The 26,344-nt window shown below is 49.6% G+C and overlaps 3 protein-coding genes across 4 annotated transcripts in view; 1 reads left to right on the forward strand and 2 right to left on the reverse strand.

Moving 5' to 3' along the window:
- SENP3 (SUMO specific peptidase 3) overlaps nt 1-1,832 on the reverse strand; it is a 33,645-nt gene extending 31,813 nt beyond the window's left edge. Inside the window, exon 1 of the mRNA XM_081835691.1 lies at nt 1,705-1,832. The gene's annotated coding sequence lies outside the window, so the exon portion shown is untranslated. The remainder of the gene's footprint in view (nt 1-1,704) is intronic.
- Nucleotides 1,833-7,506: 5,674 nt separating this feature from the next.
- LOC309326810 (uncharacterized protein) lies at nt 7,507-26,201 on the reverse strand. Its single transcript, XM_081835840.1, has 6 exons — nt 26,057-26,201; nt 17,793-17,915; nt 14,823-14,906; nt 13,132-13,269; nt 9,182-9,319; nt 7,507-7,875 (listed from the first exon to the last, which is right to left on the reverse strand). The coding sequence occupies exons 2-6, from the start codon at nt 17,908-17,910 to the stop codon at nt 7,730-7,732; spliced, it is 624 nt and encodes a 207-aa protein (XP_081691966.1). The 5' UTR covers nt 17,911-17,915; nt 26,057-26,201; the 3' UTR covers nt 7,507-7,729.
- LOC309326786 (asialoglycoprotein receptor 1-like) overlaps nt 25,983-26,344 on the forward strand; it is a 40,324-nt gene continuing 39,962 nt past the window's right edge. The window contains exon 1 of one of the 2 annotated variants that reach the window (XM_081835798.1): nt 25,983-26,204. The gene's annotated coding sequence lies outside the window, so the exon portion shown is untranslated. The remainder of the gene's footprint in view (nt 26,205-26,344) is intronic. The other variant, XM_081835800.1, reaches the window with a different exon arrangement.

The raw sequence follows: 26,344 nt of genomic DNA on the forward strand, positions 1-26,344 counted from the left end.
GCCTCTCCCAGCCTTACCTCGAGACGCAGCTGGGGATCAAACCTGGGACCTTCTGCACCCGCACTACCCCCGAGTCAATTCCCCTTCCCTCCAAAAGTGTGCACTTTGGCACAACAACAAACAGGAACTCTCCGTTTCCTAAGAACGGAAGAAACGCCTGCTGGATCACCTAGCCCAGCACCCTCACAGCAGCTGACCAGATGAGAAACTGGCGTTCAGAAGCATCGCGGCCTCCAACTATGGAGCCGAAGCAGTAGCCCTCCTGCCATCAACATAGTCCTCTCCTCCCGGAGGCTCCTTCCTCTTCTTACCCGGAGACGCCGCTGCTGGCTGAACCCAGGACCTCCTGCATGGAACCACAGAACGGTAGACTTGGAAGGGACCCCCAGGGTCATCCAGCCCAACCCCCTGCAATGCGTGCAGAGCAGGTGCTCTAACCACTGCCCCGCCATGCCCTCTTCCCCTTCACTGAGCAGCAAGCAGATATATATATACACATATATATAGAGAGAGAGGGGGTGTGTGTAAAGGGACCCCTGACCATTAGGTCCAGTCGTGGCCGACTCTGGGGTTGCAGCGCTCATCTTGCTTTATTGGCCGAGGGAGCCGGCGTCCAGCTTCCAGGTCATGTGGCCAGCAGGTCTAAGCCGCTTCTGGCGAACCAGAGCAGCGCACGGAAACGCCGTTTACCTTCCCGCCGGAGTGGTACCTATTTATCTACTTGCACTTTGAGGTGCTTTCAAACTGCTAGGTTGGCAGGAGCAGGGACTGAGCAACGGGAGCTCACCCCGTCGCGGGGATTCGAACCGCCGACCTTCTGATCGGCATGCCCTAGGCCCTGTGGTTTAACCCACAGCGCCCCCCCCACATCCTATATATACATGCACACACATACATATATATAATATATTTCTTCTCCAGACAGGGATGATGGGAGTTGTAGTCCCAAAACATCTGGAGGGCCGAGGTTGAGGAAGCCTGGTCTACGCTCTGCCTCCACTTATCTGTGAGAAGAGGATGCTGGAGTAGATGGGCCTGATCCCGCAAGGATTTAAAGAACTGGCAAGCTTTTTCCAAATTCCCAAAGGCGGTGCATGCCGCTCTGAAACTCTTGGAACTACGAGAAAGGTCTTGTTCTTGCTGCCCCCCATCCCACCCGAACTTGCTCCAACTCTGACCATCCCAGAAAGAGGCCCTTGAATCGTGGCCCTTGAATGGAGTCGGCCCTCGCTAGTCCCTGCTCCATGCCGCCTGGTAATTGGGGGTAGACTTCCCTTGTACCTGGAGGCTCCACAGCTACGCTCATCCCCCGTGAGTGCCACCCCCACCCCCACCCCCTGCCCAGTCCTGCCCCCCTGACCTCCCTCAGCCCTTTAAGAAGGGGGGGGCGAGTCTGGCAGGGACCCCCTGATTGCCAGGGGAGGTAGGTGCTGCTGCAAGAAGCGTCCCCAGGAGACCCCATGGGGGTGGGGTGGGGGGTGGGGAGGGGGCGTGGCTGGGGAGCGTTGGGGGGGGAGCCCAATACAAAGAGGGGGGAGGGGGCGTGGCCGGGGAGATAAGCGGGTGGGTTAACCTGGGCGAGGTGTGGGGCAGCCGCAGAGGACGACGGGAGAGGAGGGTTGGGGGGCGAGGAGAGGAGGGTCTGGCGGTGAGGGAGGCCCAGGGAGGGGACCCGGCCCCTCGGCGCGCGCGGGGGCGCCTCACCTTGTCCCGCAGCGGGGAGAGAGGCGCGGGACGCGGCAGAGGCCTCTCTCTCTCACGCCTCGCCTCCCAGCGCCGCCGCCGCCGCCTCCTTCCCTCAGGAGCCGCCGCGGCTGCCGGCGCCGCCCAAAGGCGTCATCAGCCGGCGTCGGGGCGGGGCCACGCCGACCGAGGAGGGCGGGGCGGGGCAAGGCCGCGTCACCTCTCCTTGCCCAGCGACGTCACGACGCACGCCTCAGCATCCGGGCATTTCTGCCTCAGTCCTGGCATAAACGGAGGAATTGCGGATGCCGACCAGCGTCGCTTTCTTTATACGTCACCGCTGCCGTAAATCCTGAGGCGGCGGCCCCGTCGGGCGCTGTCGGACTGCGACTCCCGTCATCCCTCGCGGCTTGCCGCTGAGGCCGACGGGAGCTGTAGTCCATCAGCGTCTGGAGAACGGGGGGCACCTAAAAGAAAGCAAAAATATAAATATAAATGCGACAGGAGCGCAACAATCCCACATACGGAGACAATATCTAGTATTCCAGAAGCCGGCTTCCCCCGGCCAGGGGCCTTTCGGACTACAACTCCCGTCAGCCCCTGGGAACCAGCACACCTGCGCTGGCAAGGGCTGTCGGGAATTGTAGTCCAGAATCCTGTGGAAACTATTACATATGATTCATTGCATTTGTATAGCGCCTTTTAGCTGAGGACCTCAGGTTTAAGGGTTCGCAAAGTTTGTTAGGGGTGCTGGGTGGGGTGAACTATCTGTAACTACAGTTCCCAGAATTCTTTGGGGGGAAAGACTTGGAGACCCAGGGGTGGCCCCTGGCAATGTTGTTGCCAGAGAACTGGCCATTGTGTACGTGTGGTGGTTGAGTCGTTTAGTCGTGTCCGCCTCTTCGTGACCCCCTGGACCAGAGCACGCCAGGCTCTCCTGTCTTGCACTGCCTCCCGCAGTTGTGTCAAACTCATGCTGGTCCCTTCGAGAACACTGTCCCACCATCTCGTCCTCCGTCGTCCCCTTCTCCTTGGGCCCTCCATCTTTCCCAGCACCAGGGTCTTTTCCAGGGAGTCTTCTCTTCTCATGAGGTGGCCAAAGTCTTGGAGCCTCAGCTTCAGGATCTGTCCTTCCAGTGAGCCCTCAGGGCTGATTTCCTTCAGAATGGAGAGGTTGGATCTTCTTGCAGTCCATGGGACTCTCAAGAGTCTCCTCCAGCACCAGAATTCAAAAGCATCCATTCTTCGGCAATCAGCCTTCTTGATGGTCCAGCTCTCACTTCCATACATCACTCCTGGGAAAACCAGAGCTTGAACTATACGGACCTTTGTTGGCAAGGTGATGTCTCTGCTTTTTAAGATGCTGTCTAGGTCTGTCATTGCTTTTCTCCCAAGAAGCAGGCGTCTTTTAATTTCATGACTGCTGTCACCATCTGCAGTGATCATGAAGCCCAAGAAAGTAAAACCTCTCACTGCCTCCATTTCTTCCCCTTCTATTTGCCAGGAGGTGATGGGACCAGTGGCCATGTTCTTCGTTTTTTTGATGTTGAGCTTCAGACTATATTTTGTGCTCTCCTCTTTCACCAGCATTAAAACCTCTAATTCTGAGATGTCAAAACAAAATAAATGATCAAAATACACAGGGCGGGTGCACATACATATGTTGTTTCTGTGTTTGTTCCTCTGTGCTCCCTCCCATCACTGAGCCCTGGAGACGGAAGTTAATTGGGAGAGGGGCAGACATCCCATAGTCTGTGGTACCATTTCCAGGTTTGCGCTGTGATGGAGCTTGCAAGCTTGAAATGAATGAGGTGGAGAGAAGGTTGCTGGTTCAGGAGCATCCAGACTCTGAGATATCAGGGCCCAAACTTGAGACCTAGGGGCAGCCCCAAGGGATGCCATGGGGCAGCCCACCAAAGTGTTTATTCCCTCACCCTCATCTATGTAGATGTCTATTTTGCACCCAGCAGTCGTAGTGCTCTGGTCAGTGCTATGACTTCTGCCTCCTGGAATGAGGTTGGGTATTGCTTAAATCCCACCACTAAGCCCTGGAGACGGAGGTTAATTGGGAGAGGGGAGGAGGAATCAGAGCAGACCCCCCCAAAAGGAGAAAATGGTAAGCTGTGAGGGAAGCAAAAGGATACAGACTGTGATCATTATGTCAAAGGCTTAAAATTATAGTGACCACTCTTCAGTGTTGAGAATAACACACCAAATGGCGGGCTGTTTTACATTCCTCATCATCAGGTGCCCACACCTAATCCACAAAATGAGGGTCATTATAGAGCCTGCAGTTATTTGTTTCCTATATTTATATCCTGCCTGCCTTGTCCCAGGACAGCAAGCGACGAGTGATGAAACAAAAACATATTTTAAAAACCATTTCCAATACAGATTCAGACCGGGAGAGCCTGAAACTTGCTGCTTGCTTAGACTCCCATCTTCCCCAGTGTGTGAGAAACTGGCCTATGTTTAAAACCTTACACCAAAGCAAGGGGAGGAAGGAGTGACCTTCGGCCCTGATCCGTTCCATTCATGGAGATGAAAGCGAAAATCCTGGAAAGGGAAGCAATTTCCTTATTGCACAATGGTCCAGGTTTGTTGCACAAGGTCTGCCAATCAACCACGATGGCAAAACCTGAATTTGCCAGCATAGGACTGAAAATAGCATCAGTCACGGCCAAGTGGGTGACATGTGGCAGCTAGTCGCTTTGACTGCCTGACTTTTTCATAACTTGGGCGGAAGTCTTCGATGCTGCTCCCCTCCTCTTGCTCGTAAACTGGTTTGCAGTTCTATTATTTTCTGAATAATGCTGACACTGTGAAGAGGAAGTGGTTAAGGCGGCTTAGGACAGCATCTTCTTATTTCTTGGAAGTTGTTTTTCAGGCCACGTTCATACATTTAAAGTGCTTTGATTCCACTCTAAAAATCCTGGGAGCCGTGGTTGGCAGTTGTTGTTGAGTTATTTAGTCGTGTCCGCCTCTTTGTGACCCCCTGGACCAGAGCACAGCAGGCACTCCTGTCATCCACTGCCTCCCGCAGTTTGGTCAAACTCATGCTGGTAGCTTCAACAACACTGTCCCACCATCTCGTCCTCTGTCGTCCCCTTCTCCTTGTGCCCTCCATCTTTCCCAGCATCAGGCTCTTTTCCAGGGAGTCTTCTCTTCTCATGAGGTGGCCAAAGTCTTGGAGCCTCAACTTCAGGACCTGTCCTTCCAGTGAGCACTCAGGGCTGATTTCTTTCAGAATAGAGGTTTGGTCTTCTTGCAGTCCATGGGACTCCCGTGGTTGGTTAGGAGGCCCCTATTCCACCCACAGAGATACAATTCTCCTAGCGGTTACAAACTCAAGACCCCTCAATTTTTTTCACATGGACTGCTGCCAAGCCAAGTGCCCCCCACTGTTGTAAATAGAAAAGTTTGGCATCACCCCCCAGTGCTGGATTTACGTACAGTGGTACCTCGCAAGACGAATGCCTCGCAAGACGAAAAACGCACAAGACGAAAGAGTTTTCCGTTTTTTGAGTCGTTCCGCAAGACGAATTTCCCTATGGGCTTGCTTCGCAAGACGAAACGTCTTGCGAGTTCTCGCGAGTTTGTTTCCTTTTTCTTAAAGCCGCTAAGCCACTAAGCCGTTAATAGCCGCTAAGCTGTTAATAGCCGCTAAGCCGTTAATAGCCGCTAAGCCGTTAATAGCCGTGCTTCGCAAGACGAAAAAACCGCAAGACGAAGAGACTTGCGGAACGGATTAATTTCGTCTTGCGAGGCACCACTGTATAAGTTAAACAAGCTATAGCTTAGGCCCCCACTCTCTTGCCCCCCCCCCAAAATAAGGAAAAAAAACTGGATGCACATTTCCAGAACATAAGATAAAAAAACAAACAAAACCTACCTACAGCAACAGTGTTTCGTGTTGTGTGGGCTACTATGATATAAGTAATGGGCCCCGCCTGCTAGCCTGCTCCGTAAAATATCACGGGTTTTCTCATTTCTATATATAGGGGGCCTACATTCTGCATGGACTGCTTGCATTTCATTTCAACAATTATTTGGATAGAATTCATATTTTGTTATGTACAAATGGCTTTAGCTATCTATTCAGTCCATCAACTACCATATATTCAACCCAAAAAACAGCGACATTTTGTTGTTGACAAAGGACAGCTGGACATATAAAGGGCCCCAGTGCCTTCAGTAGCTCAAGGCCTCATCAAAACTAAATCCGGCCCTGTGCCCCACCCCACAATCCTATATTTGTGCACCTGGTTATTTCTGCTTAAGTGTAGAACCTGACATTTGTCCCTATTGAAATTCATCTTGGTAGTTTGGGCCAGTGGTATTTTTCAATAAAAAGAGGTGCCGGAACTCAGCATAAACGCCTCTCCTGTCCTCTTATAATGGTGATGGGCGCCCACCTGAGAGGTGCTGGAACTGAGTTCTGGCAGGTTCTGTGATAGGAATTTTGAGGTCTTAGATATATGGTAATGTTCATAAGTGTACCAACCAACCACATACATAGATCAGCACAGGAAGATCGACCTGGAACCATTTTTGATTCCCAAACTGACCAAATGTTTTCTCTGCAAGGTCAAAGTGGAAAAGCCTCCCCACTGTCTTTTCCTTCACAAATCCTGTCTTAAGGGTATGTCTGTGTTTGAATAGGGTGTGAGCCTGTGACCTGGCCCAGGAACTAAGTATTTATCATTACAAAAGACTGGCCAGGCTCCCCAGGCAATCCAATCAAGTACAGTGGTGCCTCGCAAGACAAAATTAATTTGTTCCGCAAGTTTTTCCTTCTTGCGAGTTTTTCTTCTTGCGAAGCACGCTTTCCCATAGGAATGCATTGAAAATCAATTAATGCGTTCCTATGGAGACCGCTTGCCAGGCTGGCGGTGCGGAGAAGGGCTTTTCTCCCCACCGCAAGCCTTCAGGACAGGTACGGGAACAGAGGGGAAGGCGCGCAGCGCTTCTCCTCTGTTCCCGGGGCTTGCGGTGGGAGGAGGGTTTTTCCTCCCCACGCCAACATTCAGAACAGCATTCTGAAAGTTGGCGGTGGGAAGGAAAACCCTCCTCCCACTGCAAGTCTTCAGGACAGCCTTCCGAAGGCTGGCGGCGGCGGGAGGTCTCTCCGCCCCACCGCCAGCCTTCGGAGGAGGTCCGAGGACAGTGGGGAAGATGCGCTGCGCTTCCCCGCTGTCCCGGAGATTTCCCTATGGGCTTTCGTCTTGCGAAGGAAGTCCATAGGGAAATTCGTTTTGCGAAGCGCTTCCAAAACGGAAAACCCTTTCGTCTAGCGGGTTTTCCGTCTTGCGAGGCGTTTGTCTTGCGGGGCACCACTGTACTGTAACCTGCCAGACAGGAGATAAACAACATTCAAATTTCTGTTTTAGACCGCCTTTTCTGTGATGTAGGTGTGATGTATCTGAGGGGTGGTCTTAGGTTACACCCCTTCTTTGATGTAAGTATGATGTTTCTGGGGGTGGTCTTAATCTACAGTGTGGAAATTTCAAAAGTCTTTATAAGGCCTTGCATGCCATTTTTCAGGGTTCCTCCTCTCCCGCAGGTGAGGGGAGCACCCTGTTGCAACAGATCAATAAAGATCAGGTTTACTAGCTGCTTTGCTTTTCAATATTCTCTGGTTGGCCTCTGTTATCTTCTCCTACCAATAGGGAACCTATGTAAGGACTCTATATGGGCTCTTGGATACCCCATAAGGGAAAAGGGCAATTTCTGTTTACAACAGTTCCCGCTGGGAAAAAAGCTCTGGTTTTGTTCCAGTCCTCCGATCTGTTGAGGCCACCCTGAATCTTAATTCTTTCTTCTGCGGCATTAGCTACCCTTCCCAGTTTGGTGTGATCTGCAAATTGAATGAGCATCTGCTAAATTCTTTCATCCAAGGAATTTTATAAAGACCTTGAACACTGAGCGCAGGACAGAGCCACGAACTTCTCCCAAATCTCAGAAATGAGCAGAGACTGCAAAAGGGTGCTGTGTACGTGTGTTTCTTTAAAGTGCTTTATTTGGTAACAGTTTGCATGGAAGATGCTTAAAAACGTTCGATGTCGTGCTGAGCTGCAGAACATGGAGGGCCAGTGCGTCCGAAGCGCAGGTGCATGGCCGCAAGGATGACCAGGAAGGTAGCTTCGGTGATGATGACAATCATGGCAATGAACTGGAAGGTGGGGCTCCACCCTGGAGCGAGAGAGGGGGCAAGGAATGAGAGGCGTTGGAGACAAAAGTGTGCCACAGCGTTAAGACATTGGCTTATGAGACTACCTGCTACTAGCAGATGAGGCTGCCAGGTCAGGTACACCCCAAAGTTCACTTGGGAAGACAGGTGAATTAATGCTGGTCTACTACTGGAAAAGGATGCAGGTGGCGCTGTGGGTTAAACCACAGAGCCTAGGACTTGCCGATCAGATGGTCGGCGGTTTGAATCCCCGCGACGGGGTGAGCTCCCGTTGCTCGGTCCCTGCTCCTGCCAACCTAGCAGTGCGAAAGCAGGTCAAAGTGCAAGTAGATAAAGAGGTACCACTCTGGTGGGAAGGTAAACGGTGTTTCCGTGCGCTGCTCTGGTTCGCCAGAAGCGGCTTAGTCCTGCTGGTCACATGACCCAGAAGCTGGATGCCGGCTCCCTCGGCCAGTAAAGCGAGATGAGAGCCACAACCCCAGAGTCGGCCACGACTGGACCTAATGGTCAGGGGTCCCTTTACCTTTACCTTACTACAGTGGTACCTCAGGTTACAGACGCTTCAGGTTACAGACGCTTCAGGTTACAGACTCCGCTAACCCAGAAATACTACCTCGGGTTAAGAACTTTTCTTCAGGATGAGAACAGAAATCGTGCTCCGTTGGCACGGCAGCAGCAAGAGGCCCCATTAGCTAAAGTGGTGCTTCAGGTTAAGAACAGTTTCAGGTTAAGAACGGACTTCCGGAATGAATTAAGTTCTTAACCCAAGGTACCACTGTACTGGAAAAAAGCAAAGATCCTCAGTGTTGAAGCAATGATCCTTCAACATCAACTTCGCTGGACTGGTCATGTTGTGCAGATGCCTGATGATTGCCTTCCAAAGCAACTACTCTATTCTGAACTTAGAAATGGAAAGCGTAATGCTGGTGGTCAACAAAAGAGGTTGAAAGACTCACTCAAGGGAAACACTGGCCTGCGAGCGCTGCAGTTGGAGAACAGCCTTTCCCAAAGGTGTCATGGGCTTTGAAGACACTCGAACTCAGGACGCAAGGGAGAAACGTGCTAAGAGGAAGGCAGGCTTGGCAAATCCACACCGTGATTGACTCCCGCCTGGAAACCTAGGTCCCCACTGTGGAAGGACGTGTGGGTCCAGAATTGGCCTCCACAGTCACTTATGGACTCATTGTTAAAACCGTGTTTATGGAAGACTATCTTACTCAGCTATGAGTGACCGCCGAAGACGAAGAATATCCCAAACTCTGAGACTACAAGGTCCAGAGTCACATTTGCACAAGCCCCTTGCCTCACCTTTTCCGGGGGCAGCTGTCGATGCAGTGGCAGTGAGTTCCCCAGTCCTGGAGGTGGTACGGTTCTCCACCCTGCTGATGGCACCTTCGATGGTCATGGTGACAACCTCAGCCTTCCGTTCCAGCACTTTCCTCGCCTCTGAGGGGAGAAAGGGGCAGGTCAGTTCAAGGAGCTGCGCCATCTCTCACCACAAAGAGAGCTCTGGGGCAGAACTCGAACCCAGATCTAGAGGGCATGATCCGAAGCATTGGATTCGAATTGGTGTGACAGTGTCAGAATAGGATCTAGGAGAGAAGGGGGTTCAAATCCACATGCAGCCAGAAAGCTTAGCAGGCGTGAATTTGGGCCAGTCGCTCACTCTCGAGACAGAAGGATTCTAACAAGTGGTGGAGGGAACCCCAAGGGCCATCCAGTCTGACCCCCCTTGCAATTATGCAGGAATATCAGCTATGAAGAATTCCTGGCAGATGATCACTCAAACTCTCTTTGGATGGCTTTATATATTTATTTCCTGTCATTTTCTACACCACTTCATTGGGTGTACGAAATGATCAAGCGGCAAAATTAACCACCACGACCTTTGAAAATATAAAACGGCAGGAGGCTAAAAACAGATTTAAACTTCCACCATATATCTGTAGAAGGAACCAGTAGAGTCAATCCCAAAAGTATTACAAGAGATTTAAAAAAAAATGGCGAGATAGCAGGTCTTCAGATCAATAACGATTAAACTAAACTCTTGGTTAAAAACATGAATGATGAGAGTAAAAACAAATTACAAGACGTATCCGGTTTAAAGATTGAAAGAAAGGTGGAGTATAATTTAACATAATATAAATTTGTAAAAGATAATTATTTAAAAACTTGGGAAGAGAATAAAAGAAATTTGGAAATTTGGAATAGAATGAATATTTCACTATTAGGGTGTTGGCAATAAAGATGAATGTACAGATTGCTAAATATCTGGGTAGGTCCATTTTTAGCAGCTGTCAGAGTATAGCAATGGTGATGCCTGATGGGTAGGCAAACTAAGGCCCGGATCTGGCCCAATCGCCTTCTCAATCCGGCCTGTGGACCGTCCAGGAATCAGTGTGTTTTTACATGAGCAGAATGTGTCCTTTTATTTAAAATGCATCTCAAGGAGTGCGGGACAGTGGACCGGCTCCCTGCTGAAAAAATTTGCTGATGGGGGGGTGGGGTGTTCCTGCCACACTGACCCCTGCAGTAGACACTCGGGTTACGTTACTCTCGAGTAACATAAACTTTGGGTTGCAAAAGTGGCAAACCCGGAAGTATTTTTCCGGCTTTCGCTGCTCGTACGTACACAGAATCAGTGCCTCTGGGTACAGATTTTTTCAGGGTGCGCACAGACCCCAGGAACGAATTAAATCCATATCCAGACGATCCACCGTATGTTGGGAGCTGCGCAGAGTGGTTGGGGCAGGGGTAGGCAAAATAAGGCCCAGGGGCTGGATCCGGCCCAATCGCCTTCTCAATCCGGCCCGCGGATGGTCCGGGAATCAGCGTGTTTTTACATGAGCAGAATGTGTCCTTTTATTTAAAATGCATCTCTGGGTTATTTGTGGGGCATAGGAACTCGTTCATCCCCCCCCCCCCAAAAAAACATATAGTCGGCCCACCGCATGGTCTGAGGGACAGTGGACCAGCCCGCGGCTGAAAAAGGTTGCTGACCCCTGGGCTGGGGCAACCCAACCAGATGGGTGGGGTATAACTAGGAAAATTATTAATATGGAATAGGACCAGAGTTTTTTTCAGTTCTGGCACCTCTCAGGTGGGCACCATTGCCATTTTAAGACATCAAGGTAGGCGATCATAGTGAGTTCTGGCACCTCTTTTTCAAGAAAAATAGCACAGAGTAAGACGTCCATATTTTCATCAGAAATGTCGGAGGATATATGCAAGTACTGGATCAGGACTCAAACAGTTGCGGCCTGACTCAAGGTTGTCCAGTATTACAGTCATAGTAAAGGTAAAGGGACCGCTGACCCTTAGGTCCAGTCGTGGCCGACTCTGGGGTTGCGGTGCTCATTTCGCTTTATTGGCCGAGGGAGCCGGCGTACAGCTTCCAGGTCATGTGGCCAGCAGGACTAAGCCTCTTCTGGCAAACCAGAGCAGCGCATGCAAACGCTGTTTACCTTCCCGCCGGAGTGGTACCTATTTATCTACTTGTGCTTTGACGTGCTTTCGAACTGCTAGGTTGGCAGGAGCAGGGACCGAGCAATGGGAGCTCACCCCGTCGTGGGAATTCGAACCGCCGACCTTCTGATCGGCAAGTCCTAGGCTCAGTGGTTTAACCCACAGCGCCACCCGTGTCCCTTATTACAGTAATACCTTGGGATAAATACGCTACAGGCTAAGTATTTTTCGGTTGCTCTCCATGGTGACCCGGAAGTAACGGAGCGCATTACTTCCGGGTTTCACCACTCGCACAGACAGTCAAAATCATGTCACGCGGAAGTGGCAAAACGCGACCCACCCAGTCACATCTTATGTTCTGTTCAGGATGCGAACAGGGCTCCGGAACGGATCCCGTTCGCATCCCGAGGTGCTATGTGGTAGAAGAACCTCGGCTATGGGTCCCCCAAAATGCCAGCCTGGGGTCAAAGGCTACATTCATGAATTCAGATCCCTTCTCCCAAATCCCTGAAATGAGACTGCAAAAGCGTGCTGCGTACGTGTGTTTCTTTAAAGTGCTTTATTTGGTAACAGTTTGCATGGAAGATGCTTAAAAACGTTGGATGTCGTTGTGCTCTGAAACACATGGAGGGCCGTAGTGTCTGGGGGAAAGGCGAATGGCCAAGAGGATGAGCAGAACGGTGGCTTCTACGATGAGCACCACCATGGCACAGAACTGGAAATCGGGCATCCACCCTGGAGCGAGAGAGGGGGCAAGGAATGAGGCGCGCTGGAGACAGAAGCTGTACCACAGCGTTAACACATCAGCTTATGAGACTACCCGCTACTAGCAGATAGGGCTGCCAGGTCAGGTACATCCCAAAGTTCACTTGGGAAGACAGGCGAACTAATGCTAGTCTGCTACTGGGGACGCGGGTGGTGCTGTGGGTTAAACCACTGAGCCTAGGACTTGCTGATCAAAAGGTCGGCGGTTCGAATCCCCACGACGGGGTGAGCTTCCGTTGCTCGGTCCCTGCTCCTGCCAACCTAGCAGTTCGAAAGCATGCCAGTGCAAGTAGATGAATAGGTACCCCTCCGGCGGGAAGGTAAACAACGTTTCTGTGTGCTGCTCTGGTTTGCCAGAAGAGGCTTAGTCCTGCTGGCCACATGACCTGGAAGCTGTACGCCGGCTCCCTCGGCCAATAAAGCGAGATGAGCGCCGCAACCCCAGAGTCGGCCACGACTGGACCTAATGGTCAGGGGTCAACTTTACTGCTGGATAAAAAGCAAAGATCACCAGTGTCAAAGCAGTGATTCTTCAACATCAACTTTGCTGGACTGGTCATGTTGTGCGGATGCCGGATTATCGTCTCTCAAAACAACTCCTCTTTTCTGAACTTAGAAATGGAAAGCCTAATGCTGGTGGTCAACAAAAGAGGTTTAAAGACGGTCTCAAGGCAAATCTAAAATGTAGTATAAAAACACTGGCCTGCGAGCGCTCCAGTTGGAGAACAGCCTTTATCAAAGGCGTTGAGGGCTTTGAAGACACTCGAACTCAGGACGCAAGGGAGAAACGTGCTAGGAGGAAGGCATGCTTGGTGAATCCACACCGTGATTGACTTCCATTCGGAAACCAATGTCCCCACTGTGGAAGGACGTGTGAATCTAGAACTGTCCTCCACAGTCACTTACAGACTCACTGTTTAAACCTTGTTTATGGAAGACCATCTTACTCGGGTACGAGTGATCGCAGAAGAAGAAGAATATCCCAAGCTCTGAGACTACAAGGTCCAGACTCAAGCCCCTTGCCTCACCTGTTTTGGGAGCAGCTGTCGATGCAGTGGTAGTGAGTTCCTCAGTCCTGGAAGTGGTACGGTTCTCCGCCCTGCTGATGGCACCTTCGAGGGTCATGGTGACCACTTCAGCCTTCAGTTCCAGTGCTTTCCTCGCCTCTGAGGGGAGAAAGGGGCAGGTCAGTTCAAGGAGCTGTGCCATCTTTAGGCACAAAGAGAGCTCAGGGGTAGAACTCGAACCCAGATGCAGAGGTAATGAATGTTGCGTGATTGGTCAACGGCACAAGACACATCATATGGGGACTTCCGGCGAGGCAAAATGGCGGGCGCCACAGCGGTGATCAGCTCCTGACGCCAGCCAGAGCCACCTGCGCTACCAGGCTGGCTCTGGGCTGCTGAGACAGCCACTGGCGCTGCCAAGGGGGAACTGGGGACACATGGAGTGTCAACTGGGGGAACCGCTGACCACCCAAATTGAGCTGGGAGCGAGAGCACCCGGCCACCCAACCGACTGCTCAGTGGTGCTCCGGCGCCAGGAAAAACCCAGAGCCAATGCAGGGAGAAGGATGAGAGGAGGAGAAGGAAGAGAGAGAAAGAGGAAGGAGAAAAAAGAGGGGAGCCCCGACATTGCCACGCCATTGCCACCATTGAGGAGGGGAGGTAGGAGGGCACCGGGAAGGCAAGGACAATGGCCGAGCCCAAGCCTACTCCACGGCTGTTAGCGCTCCAAGAGGGCAGATCGGGGCCCAGAGGAAGGCTGTGTGACAGAGGAGACCACAGAAGAGAAGATATTACTTCTTGTTTAAATAAAATAAAGGTAAAGGGACCCCTGACCATTAGGTCCAGTTGTGGCCGACTCTGGGGTTGCGGCGCTCATCTCGCTTTACTGGCCGAGGGAGCCGGCGTACAGCTTCCGGGTCATGTGGCCAGCATGACTAAGCCGCTTCTGGTGAACCAGAGCAGCGCACGAAAACGCTGTTTACCTTCCTGCTGGAGTGGTACCTATTGATCTACTTGCACTTTGACGTTCTTTCGAACTGCTAGGTTGGCAGGAGCAGGGACCGAGCAACGGGAGCTCACCCCATCGCGGGGATTCGAACTGCCAACCTTCTGATCGGCAAGTCCTAGGCTCTGTGGTTTAACCCACAGCGCCCCCCGCGTCCCCTCTTGTTTAAGTAACTTTTTAAAAATTACTTTTTTCCTCTTATAAAAAAAAAGTGTCCCCAGATTCTTTGGAAAAAAATCTGGTAACCTTACTTTAAGCGGAGCTTGGATGGCCAGGGATGCTTTGGTTGTCCAACCCACCTGAGTGTTCCTTGATAACTTGGAATCTCTCCCCTACCTTTGGAATGCAACACCCCATTCAGTTAAAAGGAAGGAGCAGAGAATTAGGAGCTGTTAACAGTGGAACTGGCTCCCTTGGGAGGTGATGGACTCTCCCTTTCCTTGGAAGTTTTTAAGCAGAGGTTGGACGGCCATCAGTCATGGACGCTTTAGCTGAGATTCCTGCATCAAAGCGGGTTGGGCTGGATGACCTCTGGGTCCCTCCCAACCATACGATCCTACGCTCTTCAGAACTTGATCAAGTAGAGCAGAGCTTTTGCATGGACTCCGTCATCTTGCCAGCCAGGAGATAGGCACAACCTTCCCCTGTTCTCAAATGCTACATACAAGCACGTGTCAATAAAGGCAATTCTGGGGAAACTCCGTACCTGGCCTTGCTGCTTCGACTAGGTCCGGAAACCCAGATCCCTCTTCCGCCTCACTGATGAAGATGGGGCCTCTCCTCAGGTACACTGCAAAGAATTAGAAAGCATTGGCTGCCACCCCGGATCTGCTCAAGGAAAGTCGGCGAAGTATCATAAATAATAATAATTTATTATTTATACCCCGCCCATCTGGCTGGGTTTCCCCAGCCACTCTGGGCAGCTTCCAACAGAATATTAAAATACAATAGTCTATTAAACATTAAAAGCTTCCCTAAACAGGGCTGCCTTCAGATGTCTTCTAAAAGTCAGATAGTTGTTTATTTCCTTGACATCTGAAAGGAGGGCACCACCACCAAGAAGGCCCTATGCCTGGTTCCCGGTAACCTCACTTCTCGCAATGAGGGAACCGTCAGGGGGCCCTCGGATCTGGACCTCAGTGTCCGGGCTGACCGATGGGGGTGGAGACGCTCCTTCAGGTCTACTGGGCCTCTGAGGCCGTTTAGGGCTTTCAAGGTCAGCACCAACACTTTGAATTGTGCTCGGAAACGTCCTGGGAGTCAATGAAGGTCTTTCAGGACCAGTGTTATGTGGTCTCCCAGTCCCCAGTCTGGCTGCCGCATTTTGGATTAGTTGTAGTTTCCGGGTCACCTTCCAAGGTAGCCCCACGTAGAGCGCATGGCAGTAGTCCAAGCGGGAGATAACCAGAGCGTGCGCCACTCTGGTGAGACAGTCTGTGGGCAGGGAGGGTCTCATCCTGCATACCAGATGGAGCTGGTAAACAGCCACCCTGGACACAGAATTAACCTGCGCCTCCATGGACAACGGTGAGTCCAGAATGACTCCCAGGCTGCGCACCTGGTCCGTCAGGGGCACAGTTGCCCCATTCAGGACCAGGGAGTCCCCCACACCCACCCAGGTTTGAACAGCTAAGGTTGGTTTGTCGGGCCAGCTGTTCAAAAACGGTTGTTTCCAACAACTGGTCTCTGGAAATTTTGCTGCCTCCAACTGTGGAGGAACAGCAGGGCTGTAGCATTTGGGGAGGGGGTTGGCTATGGCCCTGGGAGCAGAATTTTGAGGGGGTGCAAAGCAGACAGGGATCCCCATCCCTGTCTCAAGGCAAATCTAAAATGTAGTATAAAAACCGACAACTGGGAAACACTGCCTGCGAGTGCTGCAATTGGGGAACAGCCTTTACCAAAGGTGTCGTGGGCTTTGAAGACACTCGAACTCAGGACGAGAGGGAGAAACGTGCTAAGAGGAAGGCATGCTTGGCAAATCCACACTGCGATTGACTCTCGCCCAGAAACCAATGTCCCCACTGCGGAAGGACGTGTGGGTCCAGAATTGGCCTCCACAGTCACCTACGGACTCACTGTTAAAACCTTGTTTATGGAAGACCATCTTACTCGGCTACGAGTGAATGCCAAAGAAGAATAATATCCCAAACTCTGAGGCTACAAGGTCCAGAGTCACATTTGCACAAGCTCCTTGCCTCACCTGTTTTGGGGGCAGCTGTCGATGCAGTGGCAGTGAGTTCCCCAGTCCTGGAGGTGGTACGGTTCTCCGCCCTGGAGAATCTTGGCAGGCTGCGTCCTGGCAAAAGGGGTCTCTGGGCCCAGGAGACCTACCTGGACTCAGCGCCACATCCCTGGCCCCCTCGGTGCATGGCTGCCCGGCCAGCACTCACTCACTCCTCACCCGGGATGCTCCCGGGATGGTGAACGGGTGACCCCAGCATAGCCCAGCCCGGTGCTCCTCTCTGCAGGTTTTTTGGGGGGGATTCACCCTCCAAACCAGCCAGCTGGGCTCCCCAGACGTGCGGGCAGGCAGCTCCGCTTGTGGGGGTCAATTTGGTGGTGTGTGCTGGGTTGCCACGGCCTCCGTTGGAGGCGCAGATTGCAGCCATAACAAAGGCGGCATTTTTCCATCTCCGCCAAGCTAAGCAGTTGGCTCCTCACCTCTCTCGCCCTGATCTCACCACTGTGATCCACGCAATGGTCACCTCCGGACTGGATTATTGTAACTCGCTCTACGTGGGGCTGCCCTTGAGACTGACCCAGAAACTCCAGCGGGTGCAGAATGCCGTGGCGAGACTCCTTACGGGGTCTTCGCTGCGAGATCACATTCACCCGGTGCTATACCAGCTGCATTGGCGCCCGGTGGAGTACAGGGTCAGGTTGAAGGTGCTGGGTTTGACCTTTAAAGCCCTATGCGGCCTAGGACCCACGTACCTACAGGACCGCCTCTCCTGGTATGTCCCACGGAGGACCCTTACGGTCTGCAAATAATAACATCTTGGAGGTCCCGGGCCACAGGGAGGTTAGGCTGGCCTCAACCAGAGCCAGGGCCTTTTCAGTACTGGCCCCGACTTGGTGGAACGCTCTGTCCCAAGAGACTAGGGCCCTGCAGGACTTGACATCTTTCTGCAGGGCCTGCAAGACAGAGCTGTTCCACCAGGCCTTTGGCCAGGGCACAGCCTGACTCCCTCCTTTGGCAATCCTCACAGAACTCTAGCCCAATGGTTGCCATCAATTTGATTTGAATTAACTTTATAATGAAATGATTTTAGAATGTTGTATTATTTTATTGTTGTTAGCCGCCCTGAGCCCGGCTTCAGCTGGGGAGGGTGGGATATAAATAAAATTTATTATTATTATTATTAGTGCCCCGGGCACTGGCAAACCACGCTATGCCACTGAGCCAGAGTATAGCCCCTCATAGCCCCCTCCGCCATGAATTTGGGAACCACTGACCTAGACTTTCCGCCCCGATCCACAAAGTTTGGGCCATGCTCTTTCATCGTTCCTCTTTCTGCAACTCTGCCTCGCTCTTTTTAATGGCTGTTTCCATATACCGCTTTAGGGAGTTAAATAAAACCCAGCAGTCTAGCTTCTAAATCGAACTGCTCTTCCTTCTCAAGGCAATGTGTTTTTTTCACAGCTTGTGCTATCAACACCATCGCCCGGCACGTACCATCCAAAGGCAGCTCAGGATTATCCTCCTGCTCTTCCGAGATGTTGGCCGACCTTCCCGGGCCTTTGAAGGGCAGAGGGGTTCTCATTACATCCACCTTGGATTCCATCGCTGGCATGAAGTCTGCCAAGAAACAGAAAAAGGAGATGTCTTTCGTCCAGAGCAGCGGCTCGTAAGAACTTTTTAAAAAGAGATCTGCAGGATCATGCCAGGGGCCCAACTTTTGCCTTTTGCTTAAACATTAACAAGTTTCGTCTAGCATCCTGCAATCACAGTGGCCAACCGGATGGTCCAGTTGAGCAGGACTTGAACCCAAGACCCCTCTCTCCTCCTGTGGTTCTCAGAAGCATCGCTGCCTCTGAACGTGGAGGCAGAGCCGAGCCATTGTGGCTAGAAGCCATCGATAGCCCTCTCGTCCATGAATTAGCCTCATCCTCTTTTAATAATAAACAACAACAACAACAATTTATGATTTATACCCTGCCCATCTGGCTGGGCTTCCCCAGCCACTCTGGGCGGCTTCCAACAAAATATTAAAATACACTAATCCATCAAACATTAAAAGCTTCCCTAAACAGGGCTGCCTTCAGATGTCTTCTAAAAATCTGCTAGTTGTTGTTCTCTGTGACATCTGGTGGGAGGGTGTTCCACAGAGCGGGCGCCACCACCGAGAAGGCTCTATGTTTAAAGGCATCTATGTCAGCAATTGGTGCTCTGGAGAGTCCCATGGACTGCAAGAAGATCAAACCTCTCCATTCGGAAGGAAATCAGCCCTGAGTGCTCCCTGGAAGGACAGATCCTGAAGCTGAGGCTCCAAGACTTTGGTCACCTTGTGAGAAGAGAAGACCCCTGGAAAAGACCCTGATGTTGGGGAAAATGGAGGGCAGAAGGAGAAGGGGACGACAGAGGACGAGATGGTGGGACAGTGTTCTCGAAGCGACCAGCATGAGTTTGACCAAACTGCGGGAGGCAGTGGAAGACAGGAGGGCCTGGCGTGCTCTGGTCCAGGGGGTCACAAAGAGGCAGACACCACTAAACGACTAAACGAGTCAGCAATTATCACTGCCTCCTGTGGGGGGGAGTTCCACAGTCTAGCTATGAGGAGAGGGGACTTTCATTGTCCTGAATCTGGCAACTTTCAGCCTTCATTGCATGTCCCCAAGTTCTCATGCTATGAGGGAGAGAGATAAACTTTTCTGTATCTACTTTCTCCATGCAAGGCATAATTTTATGAACTATTATTCCCAAACCTCTTTTTGGCCACCGCCCTCTTGGTTCCATAAACTCACCCGCAATTCCCCTTTCCATGCCCGATAAAAAAAGTATTATTCAGAATAACAGTTTGCAGAAACCACTAAGACAGACAATATTGCAACACAATAAAACCCAGTAAGGAATATTGCACGGAAATTATTCTTACACACCCTTACTCACATACGTTTGAAGCAGATTCAGAGCATGAAGTATTTATGTATTACTGCTTGCCACACACAGACAAACCTTCACTTAATTTATAAGAAAATCAATAGCTGTTAGCAATAATAGGCTGTCTTGTGGCAACTCAGAATCATAAATACCACAAATGTGATTGAAGGAAACAGATTTGAAAGTGGCAAGAACAGTAAAACTTTATATACAATGCAAGGAAGGAGTTTCATTCGGACGCTAACCTGGTCCATCGGAAAGGTTTGTAATTTAAAAGACAAAACACTAGTGTTTCCCTGCAAATTTCTCTGAAATATTCACTTTGTTTTTGCTGACCCCTGCCTGTACTGCAGTCACACAATCAATCAATCAGTAGCTGAACTGGGTTCCACAGTCACAAAAACAAAAAAGAGCCACAAAAACGCAAAATAAATAGCAAAAACAGATGGATCTCAGCGTAACACTCAAAACGGAAGTGTGGCACTTAAATTGGAAGCATAACACTCAAAACAGAGCATGTTCGGCTTCCGAAAAAAGCTCACAAACTGGGATGGTTACTTCTGGGTTTGCAGTGTTTGGGTCCCAAGTTGTTTGAGTACCAAGGCTTTTGAGAACCAGGGACCACTGAACTTCAAAGTCAGTCCGGTTTGCCAAAAGGACAAAGTGATAAAATTATCGGTAAAAACCACGAGAAACAAAACCGTGGATGTTTCTCCATCTGAGAGACTTGAGGGTCGATTCTAAAAGATCCCGCCTGAGAAACGCCTTTGCCCCTGTGGAGATGGTAGCACCAAAACATCGGCACACGTCCTCCTGTCTTGCACTCTCTAAAAAAAACCCCTGAGGAACAAAATCCTCACCCCACTCGTACTAACCATCCCAGGGCGCTCAGCCACTGCCACAATGTCCTTTCCTTCTATCAGATCAAAATGAGAAGATAACAGCAAAGGTTGCTAGGTTGATAGCAGGGGCAATCAGAATAAGGGCCACTAACTGACTGCTGATTCAGGACTTTAAATTGTGCTTTTATAGCAAATTTCCTGTTCTGTGTGTACTGTGATGTTTTACTGTTGCTATGGCCATTGGTTAATGCGAATAAAGTTTTATCTCTCTCAAATCAGAAGCGTAACACTCAAAACAGAGCACGTTCAACTTCCGAAAACAGTTTGCAAACCGGAACGCTTACTTCCGGGTTTGCAGTGTTGGGGTTCCAAGTTGTTTGAGAACCAAGTCGTTTGAGAATGAAGTTATCACTGTGATTTTAAGGAACCTTTCGTGTCCACTTTTTGCTTCAGAGTCCATTTTTTCCCAGTTGCCAGGATTCTCTGAAATTACCGTATTTTTTGCTCTATAAGACTCACTTTTCCCCTCCTAAAAAGTAAGGGGAAATGTGTGTGCGTCTTACGGGGCGAATGCAGGCTGCGCAGCTATCCCAGAAGCCAGAACAGCAAGAGGGATTGCTGCTTTCACTGTGCAGCGATCCCTCTTGCTGTTTTGGCTTCTGAGATTCAGAATATTTTTTTCCCTTGTTTTCCTCCTCCAAAAACTAGGTGCGTCTTGTGGTCTGGTGCGTCTTATAGAGCGAAAAATACGGTATATTGCATCACGGGGCAGAGGGAGAGAGACTATGATTTTGCGGCAACTTCTTCCTCTGCACAGAACTGCAATAAAAAGTCTTTTCGAAAATGTAAATTAACGGGGGCAAATCCCAGGGTGTGGAGCTGTCAGCTGCGATGCGCCGACTTCTCAGAGAGTGCACGCGATCTGTCACGGAGGCTGCCAGCAGCGGCCTGACCCTTAGACCAGGGTGAGCAAGTTATCTATCCATCTGTTGGTGGAGGAAGAAATAGAAAGCAGAGGCGATGCAAGGATGCTAGCAATACAAGCTTGATCTGACAGTGGCACAGAACTGCACCCAACATTTGCCAGCTAGCAAAGCCAGATGCAGTTATTTCAAAATAAAATTTTACGCACAAGAGAAAAAAATGTCGCGTTTATAATTATTATCGGTCATTTTTTCCCAGTGCAGACCCTGCTCAGCGCAGACGTGTTGATGTTATTGGACTTGCTTAATTTAGGTTTGTTAATTTCAATGCCGGTCCGTCCCTCAAAAAAAAAAAAAAACAACCCTGTGATTATACGGATTAGTTGCCCCGCAGAACCATTTCACCAGGTCACCTACAACCGTAAAGCAATAATATATTGATATAATAATAATAATAATCAGTGGTTTTTTCCTAAAAAAAATAAAATGTTTAGGGGTACTCTCATTTCGACTCCAAACCACCATTTTATAGTTCAAATCGGGAAGAGTAAATATAGTAAATGGACAAACTACAGTGGTACCTCAGGTTAAGTACTTAATTCGTTCCGGAGGTCCGTTCTTAACCTGAAACTGTTCTTAACCTGAAGCTCCACTTTAGCTAATGGGGCCTCCCACTGCTGCCACGCGATTTCTGTTCTCATCTTGAAGCAAAGTTCTTAACCTGAGGTACTATTTCTGGGTCTGTAACCTGAAGCGTCTGTAACCCGAGGTACCACTGTACAAAGATTCGCAAAATGTTTAGGGGTGTGCGTACCCCTGTGTACCCCCAGGAAAAAGCACTAATAATAATAATAATAATATACAGTAACTAATATAGCTAACATAAGAGCACAGTTGGAAGAGCATGAGACACTGAATCTCAAGGTTGTGGGTTCGAGCCCCACAGTGGGCAAAAGATTCCTGCATTGCAGGGGGTTGGAATAGATGACCCTCGGGCCCCTTCCAATTCCCTCCCCAACATACGCATTTTTATGCACGATTTACCCCAGCACATGCATTTCTTTTGTACCCACTACTCGGGCTGGAGAAGCACATTGCAATAATTCAGAGGGGTGTGGACCGCCTCTCCTGGTCTGCCCCGCAGAGAGGTCCACAAATGACAATACCTTGGAGGTCCCAAGTCACAAGGTGGTTAGATTGGTCTTAACTAGGGGCAGGGCCTTTTCAGCACTGGCCCCGACTTGGTGGAACGCTCTGTCACAAGAGACTAACGTTTTAATATTTTGCTGAAAGCCACACAGAGTGGCTAGGGAAGCCCAGCCAGATGGGTGGGGTATAAATAATAAATTATTATTATTATTATTATTATTATTATTATTATTATTATTACTACTACTAGGGCCCTGCGGGACTTGACATCTTTCCGCAGGGCCTGCAAGACAGAGCTGTTCCGCCTGGCCTTTGGTTTGGACTCAGTCTGACCCTCATGTTTCCCTCCCCTTATGGTCTTGCTCTATGGGCTACTTTTAAAATGAGGCTGCATTTTAAATTGCATTTTAAATTCCCCCCCCATTATGTTTTTATTGTAGTTTTACCGGTTTTAGCTGCCCTGAGCCCGGCTCTGGCCAGGGAGGGTGGGGTATAAATAAAATTTATTATTATTATTATTATTATTAAATAAATTTTTATTAAGATTTTAAAGGTTACAGAAAGAAAAAAAGAAAACAATCAAAGAAGAAAAAGAAAAGAACAATACATATCATCAAAAAACAGAAAAAATTAAAAAAAAATAAAAAACAAGTCAAACCTTTAACTCACTTACTTACATTCACTTATTTCCTTGATTTCCTCACACCTCCCATTTTTGTATTCTAATTCAATTAAATATTCCAGCAAATCCTTCCAACTTTGTTTTTATGCTAATAATTTATCTTAACATATTATAATTTTACCTTCTCTCTTTCACCAATTCATTTTTACTTAATCCTTTATATCCTTTCTGCTAAAACCACATAAAATTTATTATTGTTGTTGTTGTTGTTGTTATAGAGGGGGGCTGCGTTTCGGCCATCGCCTTGTTTCGGATCGGGCAAATTGAGTCTGTTCGTCTTCCAGGGTGACCTGAATTGAACCTCTCTCCCTCTCCCTAGTGATATTTGGAAACACCATTTAAATCCTGCTTCTGGCAGTACTGGCTCTGCAACACTAGAGGGAGCTCTGAGGCTTCCCAAATCATCCTTGGAGATAATCGCATCTTCTGCAATTTCCTGGGAGCAGAATGAAAACTGGAAGCCCTACTGCGCCGGATCAGATAGTGCTGGGTTTTCTTTTTCCCCTTGCCTTCAAAATCTAAAGCCTTCCCTTTCCCAGAATCACATAATTGTAGAGGTGGAAGGAATCCCGAGAGTCATTGTCCGACCCTCTGCCGTACAGGAATCTTTCTACCCAAAAGTGGGATTCGAAAGCACAACCCTAAGATTCAGAGTCTCGTGCTCTACCGACTGAGTTGACATATACAGTGGTACCTTGGTTCTCAAACTTAATCCATTCCAGAAGTCCGTTCCAAAACCAAAGCATGTTCCAAAACCAAGGCACGCTTTCCCATAGAAAATAATAATAATAATAATATATTTATACCCCGCCCTTCCCGGTTCAGAAAACAGGGCTCAGGGCGGCTAACAACAAATTTAAAACACTTAATTGTGATACAACAAAAAACAGCATAAAATACAGTATAAAAGCGTGAATAACAATAAATTCAAAAATCAATTTAGGGGAAAATCCATCCAGTAAACATTAGATGATCCCCAGGGCTAGCTGGCTGAATTAGTCCTACTTGGGCCAGCGAGGAGGCCAGGGGAGAATTAGCTGTGGGATCCCAGAGCGGGTGATTTTCATAAAAAGGGGAGGGGCAGGGAAGGAAGGGGAATAAAAAATCAGGCTAAATTCAAATTAAAGGCCAGGTGGAATAGCTCTGTCTTACAGGTCCGTCGGTAGCTGAACTGGGTTCCACACAGTCACAAAAACCAAACAAAAAAAAGCCACAAAAACGCAAAATAAATAGCAAAAACAGACAAACCTCAGCGTAAGACTCAAAATGCAAGTTTGGCACTCAAATCAGAAGTGTAACACTCAAAATGGAGCATGTTTGGCTTCGGAAAAACGTTCGCAAACCGGAACACTTACTTCTGGGTTTGCAGTGTAAAATATACTCGGTGTCGAGAGTGGATTTCATGCTCTTTATTCAGCTCATAGTGGTGAGGAGGAATGGAAGTTCCCCTGAAATGTCTGCTTTATATACATTATTTACACAATGGGCCCCACGTGATTGGCTAATTCCAGGATTCTCCTTTAGGCCAATCAGGTTGCGGATTCACATCCAACTGGAGTTGGATTGGGTGGCTCCTGTGGACCAATCAGACTGCTGCATTCTGAATCCTATTGTTCTAGGACCAATCAGACTGCTGCATTTTGGATCCTTTTAAACTCAGTACATAACACAGTGTTTGGGTTCCAAGTTGTTTGAGAACCAAGGTACCACTGTACAAGTTTTCGCAGTGCCCCTCCTTCAGAGGTAGGGCAGAGAAAAGATATTTTTTTTCTTTTTTTGCTATGGCAACAGCCTCTCTATTGAACGGCTTCCCTATAGAGACCCACCTGGCGCCCACATTGCAATCCAACTAAGCTAACCAGAGTTATTCCAGTTTTCTGGACATTTCGGGTTTCTCCATTGCCCCCGATCTAGCCACACACTGAAAGAATGAAAAGGCGGTCTGGAGATTTTTGACGAGAATCGCTGCGCCATTCGGCTGGTCCAGGATCCTGCCCTTCACACGGGGCTACCTAGGCGCCCCCAAGGGAATGCTGCAAATGGGACCCACTTTGCAACACCCCTCTCCTCGCTCGAAATTCCCAAAAAACCGATCCTCAGAGGGCACGCCACCTCCGATAATAATAATAATAATAATAATAATAATAATAATTTATTTATACCCCGCCCATCTGGCTGGGCCTCCCCAGCCACTCTGGGCAGCTTCCATAAAAACCAAAAATACAGTAAAATCACACGTTAAAAACTTCCCTGAACAGGGCTGGAAGCAAAACACACCCTTCACAACCAGCCATAGCTGTCAACTTACAGATTTGAAAATAAGGGACCAGCAGCCTTGAAAATAAGGGATCAGCAGCCAAAATAAGGGATTTTCATGGCGCAGGTATGTTCGACTTCTGAGCCCCTCCGAGCCAAAGGCAGAAAGCCCAGCCAGCAGCCAAACGAAGCCTCAAGCGGTGGTTCCCACAGCGCAGCAACCCGGCAAAGGGGATGCAGCAAGGAAAACCCCCGTCCCCTCTCCGCTGGGAAGCGCTGAGCAAAGGCGAGTCCCCAGGCAAGGCGGCCGATTTGATTGGCCCAAGGCATGCAAGCTCCACCCCCCAGTCGTTCTCAGACTCCTTATTGGGTGAGCAACGCAGCCGAGCAACGCAGTTGGAGCCTCCCTCCTCCCTGGCCGGCAGGGAGGGAGGGAGGGAGAGGAGCTGCTTCCTTTGAAACCCGGGAAATTTAAGGGACATCATCAATAAGGGACAGCAGCGGGCACACGGAGCTGGGATAAGGGACTGTCCCGCCAAATAAGGGACGGTTGACAGCTATGCAACCAGCAGCCATCCAAACCTCACCCTCCTTGCCTGGAAAAAACCACACCATTTGTCGCTAATCTTGTGGCGGTGAGTTCCGGGGGTCAAATTATGTGCTGCATCTCTTTTTGTCCCGAAAACCCGAATTCTGCTTCCCTGGATGACCCCCGTGCGTTCCGGTCTTATGAGGGAGCGACACAAACTTCCTGCTTTTGTACACACCATAACTTTTTTGTTAAAACGCTCCGAAAGCAGTTTTTGGCCAAAGCAAGCTCAGATTTTAAAGTCAGCAGAAAAAGGCATTTCCAGGGAAATGGCCGAGGGTGGAAACCAAACCCTAAGTAAAAAACTACTGAGGAAGCATCTTGCAGTTCCTTTCTTGGAAAGTTAGGAAGAGAAACTAGAAAAGGAGAAGAAGATCTGTTTTGCGAGTCCCGTTTACCTTCCACTGCTGTCTTCTGAGCGCCGGCCGGGTCTCTGGGGAAGTTTTCAAAGTTGTCCGGGGAGTCGAAAACAAAGAGGGGTCCCAGTGTCAGGTGGGCCTGCGGTGCGGTCAACTCAGCTGTGGTCAGGAGGAAGCCACAAAGCAGGTGAGTTACGAACGTCCAATGTTCTCACAGTGGCCAACTAGATGCCCATTATAGGTAAATCTTCAGGATTCGAACTCAAGATCCCTCTATCCCCTCCTGCAGCTTCCAAAAACCGGGATTCAGAGGCAGGGCGTGGGCAT

The sequence above is a fragment of the Podarcis erhardii genome, assembly GCF_964252035.2.
Source record: "Podarcis erhardii genome assembly, chromosome: 13".
NCBI classification, from domain to species: domain Eukaryota; kingdom Metazoa; phylum Chordata; class Lepidosauria; order Squamata; family Lacertidae; genus Podarcis; species Podarcis erhardii.

Bases quoted from the DNA above. Each gene is read 5' to 3' on its own strand.
- LOC309326810 (XM_081835840.1), bottom strand. From the start codon at position 17,910: ATGCCAGCGATGGAATCCAAGGTGGATGTAATGAGAACCCCTCTGCCC. The intron at 9,320-13,131 runs GTGAGGCAAGGG...TTCTCCCCTCAG, and splicing joins GACAGCTGCTCCCAAAACAG to AGGCGAGGAAAGTGCTGGAA. The intron at 7,876-9,181 runs GTGAGGCAAGGG...CTCTCGCTCCAG, and splicing joins GACAGCTGCCCCCGGAAAAG to GGTGGAGCCCCACCTTCCAG.